General features: G+C 64.0%; 1 protein-coding gene across 5 annotated transcripts in view; it reads left to right on the top strand.

Moving 5' to 3' along the window:
• The window catches only part of TRAPPC12 (trafficking protein particle complex 12), a 39,288-nt gene that overhangs the window by 13,097 nt on the left and 20,273 nt on the right, over positions 1-5,918 (top strand). For all 5 annotated transcript variants that reach the window (XM_023520082.1, XM_011374420.2, XM_023520083.1 and 2 more), the window contains 2 exons: positions 3,154-3,267; positions 4,551-4,689. In XM_023520082.1, coding sequence (XP_023375850.1) covers positions 3,154-3,267; positions 4,551-4,689 — 253 coding nt within the window. The remainder of the gene's footprint in view (positions 1-3,153; positions 3,268-4,550; positions 4,690-5,918) is intronic.

Genomic DNA, 5,918 nt, shown 5'->3' with positions numbered 1-5,918 from the left:
TTTAATTTACATACTTTTGCACCCACACGCATTCTGCGTGCCTTTGAGGGCTGCCATCTAGATCAGGAGTGGGGGTGGCACAGTGTCAGGGGCCTCCTTATCTCTCCTAGCTAAATCCCTTTTTTTTTTCCTGGAAGAAAACCTATTTTCTCGTGCTTTAGTCGCCATCCTTAGCAGTAACTTAAACCTCCGGACGCACTTGCTACGGCGTCCTCGGACCCGCCTTCTCGCGCATCTTTTTTAAAAGCCGTTTTTCTCATGTCTTATGCGAACAGTGGCGTTCGGTTTTTCCCGCGAGATTCAGTCGCGCGTAGATTCTCGTTTGCGTTTCTTTCATTAGCGTAGGGACCGTTGCTCACTGCCGTGTCTAGTTGTGGGAGCTGCTGTTTCAGATCCGCGTGTCTGTGCGTGGCCGCCGTACTGAGCAGTGCTTTTAGGCGTGAGAACGCAGCGTGCGAGGGACAGCTGTCACCCAGGGAGCTTCGTCGGAACCAGGCGGACGTCCTTCCGACTGCGGGTGGCCCCGGGAGACGGAGGCTGTGTGAGGGGCCCGAGGCAGCTCAGGCGCATCTGCCCGGTGTCTTCCCTCCCAACCCCTCGCCTCACCCGGGAAACCTGACGGCCCTGTGTGTGCTGCTCTGCGTCACGGGGAACAGGCTCCCAGACACGTTCCCGAAGTCACACTTGCGCCGTCCTGTCCTGTGTGTGGCTCGCTGGCTGGCGGCGTGTCCCTGATGCTGGCCGTCAGGCGGTGGCAACCAGGGACGAGGGCGAGGAAAAGTACTTGAGGAGAGAGTGGAACAGCGCGTTCCACGCCGAGCTGGCACCGCACGGCCACGAGGACGCCCAGAGCCCGGCGACACCAGCCAGTGGGGAGGACGCGGCGCTGTCCTCAGCATGGGAGGCAGACGGCACAGCCCGTGTGGAAGGCGGTGGGGCGGCTTCTCAGCCCCGCACGGGCTCTTCACCGTGCGGCCCAGCGGCCATGCTCCTGCGGTTTCCCCGAGGAGACGAAACTGCCGTGCACGAGACACCTGCGCACGGGCGCTCAGGGCAGCGCTGCTCGTCCTGGCCAGGACGCGGGAGCTGCTGGGGCGTCCTCCAGGATGCGATGGGACAGTGGAGCATCCGTCAGCACTGCAAGGGTGTGAGCCGTGAGCCGGGAGGTGCCCTGGGGGGGCCTGAGAGGCTGTGGCCAGGGGCGGCCAGGGGCGTGCACCAGGTCCCACTGCCCGTGAGCAGGGAGCCCGGCCGTCCCGAAGTTGCTACCCCCACACCAAGGTCCTTCCCGGCCCCGTTTCACTGAATGCGTGTGCGCACACGTATCCGTGTACACGTGTACACACACGTGCAGATAAAGAGAAGATGCTTGCACAGGGACTTGGCGCCGGTCCCTGCTGACTGCATCGTAGGTTTAATCCCGAGCGAGGGGGAGAGCCGGCTGGGCCCTTTAAGAACCGTCTGAGGGGTTTCGGCTGCCTGGTGCGCGTTCTCATGGCTCCGTGGCGCGTGCTCCGTGCCGGCCTTGACAGCATGTCATTTGGACATCCCGTCCTTCGCGTAAGATGGATTCTCTCCGCTTCACGAATTCCGGAGGCCATGAGCCTCAGGGTTGGGTGGGATACCAGCGCTCTTTAAAAGGCGACACCCGCGTCTCCCGACTGCCATCCAGCTCCCCCTCTGCTGTGGCTGCCAGTCCAGGCGTCAGAGTAACCGCGTGGGTCCAGGCCCCGACCGTCCGGGCGACAGGCCTGCAGGACTGCCGTACAGCCCCTGGCGGCCCCTGACGACCCCTGACGACCCTGTGTCCTCACCTGGACCTTGGACCTGGCCTCGGGGAGCACTGCGTGGGGGAGCTGCGTAGGGGAGCACTGCGTGGGGGAGCACTGCGTGGGTGAGCTGGTGCGTAGAGTATTGGGCAGTCACTGTGACACACTCGTCCCACATGCACTGAACATGTGTAAGTGTCTGTCACACAGGGCAGTGTCAGTCCCTTGCCTGGAACCGTTCGGTGGCTTCCCACGCCCACAGGCTGAGTCGGACTGCTGGCGGCCTGAGCTGTCCGTGCTCACTGTCCTCGCCCTGCACCTCGCTGCCTGTGCTGCCCCAGGCGGGAGTGATGCCCCCCCACACTGTCTGCGGAGGCCCCTCCGGGATTCACCCGCGCCGCCCCTCGGCCCAGAGAGTCCTTCCTCCTCTCTTGACCCTGCTGTTCCCAGGCCTCCGTGTGGTCTCGGCTTCGCACCCCCCACCCTGAGATGGAGGCCGGCCCCCTGGTGACATGCTCCCAGGGCACCCTCGGCCTCTTTCCTGTTCAGGAAGCACTTGGCATTCACACAAAAGAATACGATTAATCCTTAAATGCAGTTTGGCATCTGCCCCCCTTGCTGGACACTGAGATGAATGAGCACAGGTGTGTTCTCACCACTTTGCCCACAGAGCCCGGCACGGCCTCTGCGTGCGAGGGAGACTTCGCGCTCACGTGCTGACTGCGTAGATGACGTGTCCGCAGTGTCCAAAGGGGGTACCTACTGGGCGTCCACGTTTAGCTTCCTGAAGAGTTAGACATTCTCTTCGGTGCTAATCTCGCATGTTTGCTGGGGGGCCCTCCTTTCGTTCCTGCATTGGGGCAGGGAAACACAGGAGGTCCCGAGTGATGAGCCAGCGTGTCAGCATCCACCAGCCCCTCTGAGGTCTCGTTACACCGTGAACTACTGCGAACATGCAGTGTGTTGACGTCCTGGCCTGTAACACGTTCTGTTAACATGGTTCATTCGGGTTTTCATACTGAGAAACAAACATCACATTGTATGTATAAACTCATTGATGGTCACATGCAGATCACACAGATAGACGTAAACATAGCCAGCACATAACATCTGAGTAAATTGATTTTAAATGGATGGAAATCGTGAGGTAGAGCCTCTTGCTGAGAGGGAAGGCGGCCTCACGGGCTTGGGGCGGCGGGTTCTCCCGTCCTTCACCTGCTTTCCCTGAGCCGCGGCTCGTGCTTGGCGCTCTTCCTGCCCAGCGGCCCGTGCTGCGCTGAGCGTCGGTGTTCTGCTTGGTGCCAGCGGCATCTGGCCACGGAGCCGCATCCAGCACGAGCTCCTGCACGGCTGCGTTTGCTGACGTGCCCGCTGTGTCTTACAGAGCTGCAGGAACTGGAGGGCAGCGGTGGACCTGTGCGGGCGCCTCCTCACAGCCCACGGCCAGGGCTACGGCAAGAGCGGGCTGCCCACCAGCCACACCGCGGACTCGCTGCAGGTGGGCCCCGGGGCAGGGGGACCGCTGTCCGGTCCGTCGTGGTTCGGGGGCATGGAGGGAGCGTGACCTCATCTCCTGGCTTTGATCTCAGTGTGGGGCGTCTCCAGTCCCCTCCCGGGTGGTGCTGGCGGGGACCAGAGCCCTCGCCCGGCCCCAGGAGCAGGCAGCCCAGAGCTACAGCACACTCCCATGGTGCAGGCCTGGCTGGGTGGAGGGTCCAGGTGCTCCCGGGCCTAGAGGCAGGACACGTGTGATCCCCGGGGATGCGTGCTCCGTCAGCTGCTACTGTCCCCCATGTCATAGTATCAGCCCCGATTCCCGTGCCGCCCCCACGGCTGACGGGGCAGGGAGGGCTGCAGAGCAGCACTTGGCCCCCTGCCTGCGGCCACCTGTCACAGGAGCCCCGCCTTCCTGGCCTCAGCGCGGCCCGCCCCACTGCAGGCCCGCTCCGGACTTCAAGTCCCCCCCCTCCGTTCATTCGCTAAACTGTAGCCACGGTCACCTCTCAAAGCACAGGTCGGCCTATCTGCTCTCCAGCTCAGACACTATGTGTAGCTCCCACTGCTACCTGGTCAGATGTCACCGCCCGCCTGTGACAGGCCCGCCACCAGCGGCGCTCACAGAGGCATAAGAAAGGCCCCAGCTCCATTTGGCGCCCCTGTCACTTCCTGGCTTGCTGCGTGACGGGGCCAGCCACTCTCTGCACCTGCCTTCTCCTCCTGGGCCCCCAGGGCCTAGAGGCCGTGTCTGCGGTGCCTTTCCGGTCACACATCCCGGGTCTGTCCCTCTCGTCCGACTTCCTGGCGTTTCCTTGAAGGCGCTGTGCATCCTGGCCTCTGGGCGCTGACCACTCGGCCCTCCCCAGCTGCGTCCAGACCGTCCTGCGCCCAGGCCCCTCCCCAGCCCCCTGCCTGTGGACACTGTCCTCCCCACCCCACCCTCGGCACCTCGCTTCCCCTCCCCCACCGACTCCTCTGCCCCCCCACTTCATCCTTACCCCGCCCCCAGGAGAGTGTGTTCTCCTTCGGGGAGGGGTGCCCGTTGTGACTCAGAGTAGCCAGCAGAGGGCTCTGCACACGCACCCTGGTCACTAAGCATCGTCAGGCTGCACCGAAGCAGGTAAAGTCGTTAAGCTCCAGAGCACGCGAGGCGAGTGTGGGAAGGACACGTTTAGCCCTCGTGTTAACGTTTCCGAAGTCAGGCTCTGCCGCCAGCGGACAGGGAGTAGCAGCGCCCGACCTCGCTGCACGCGGTGACCTGGCGGTTGTGCTTCGTGTTCGCAGCTGTGGTTCGTGAGGCTGGCGCTGCTGGTGAAGCTGGGCCTCTTCCAGAACGCCGAGATGGAGTTCGAGCCGTTCGGGAACCTGGACCAGCCGGACCTGTACTACGAGTACTACCCACACGTGTATCCGGGCCGCAAGGGTAAGGTCTGGCCCCTGAGCCCCTGTCGTCCGCGTGGACCCGGGTGTTCCCGGTGCCCCTCGTGTGTCCGGTCCTGGGAGACAAGTGGCCGCCACAGGGGCCGCTCTCGGTCCCCGAGGCACAGCCATCTGAGGCGTCCCCCCCTCATGCAACGATCGTTTGTCAAGCAGCTGCTGCGACACAGCAGTACGGTGTGGTACGAGCTCAGGGTGGCAGACGCCCGGACCCCGGCTGTGCTCCAGGGTAGGAGACGCCCTGGAAACCTAGAAGAGGAGCCACGTGGGAACGGAACGGACCCTCCGTGCGGCCGCACCCACGCCGTGCCGTTCCCGCTGGTCCCTGCTCCGACGCAGCTTATTTAAAAGTCTGCGTGCGACCCCCCCGCTGAGGGGTCCTGCCCGCTGTTTGAGGGGGTCGTCGGAGAGCGGCAAGAGCTGAGAGTCGAGGAAGGGCGGGGACTGTGACCGAGGGACCTTTGGGAGCTCCAGCCTTGGGCGGCGAGCCCAGCAGGTGCTGGTGTGAAGTGCAGAGCGGTTTGGAGGGGCTTCGTGCGGGTGGCTCCGTCCTGGACCCCACTTACAAAGAACAGCTGTGTTTCCCTTCAGCGTGGAAAAGAAAAAAGCCAGCGTTTCTTCCTCCTCTGCCCGAGTATAGCCGACCCCCGCTCACGTGATGACCCTCGTGGGCAGAAAGCTGTCCCTCCGCGGGGCCTGGGGACCGGCAGCTGATGCTGGTAGGTGTCGTGCCCGCTGCTGGCAGAAACTCAGAGCTGTTGAGCACCCCGTCCGCCTCTTGACGCCTTAAGGCGCCCTGCGCACGACAGCTCCAGCCCCTTCTGTCGAGGTCCCCGTGAGTCATCGTCAGGAGACGCGTCGTGCGCCGGCTCTGGGGGCCGAGCGGGACTAGGAGCCGTTCTTCCCTGCAGCGCCACCCGACTCCAGCCCCAACGCCCTGTGCGCCGAAGCCGCGGTCGCAGCCGGGGCCGTGGCGCCTATGGCCGGCCGCACTCGTCACTCGGCCCTGAGGACCGGTCTGATGGAGCTGACCGGAGCTGCCTGTGGAGTGAGGAGCAAGTCCTCATGCGCAGGCGTGGAAGCCCCCGTCAGCCTTCCCTCGACCTCGGGGACACCCCACCCTAGGGACGAGCAGACCGGAAAGGTGCGGGTGCCCCTGGAGCAGGGAGGGGGAGCAGGCAGCGGCCGGGCACCGTCAGGCAGTGAGATTTGCAG

Source organism: Pteropus vampyrus, unplaced genomic scaffold (genome assembly GCF_000151845.1).
Source record: "Pteropus vampyrus isolate Shadow unplaced genomic scaffold, Pvam_2.0 Scaffold246, whole genome shotgun sequence".
Classification (NCBI taxonomy): domain Eukaryota; kingdom Metazoa; phylum Chordata; class Mammalia; order Chiroptera; family Pteropodidae; genus Pteropus; species Pteropus vampyrus.
This window is presented reverse-complemented; position numbering and strand designations above follow the sequence as displayed.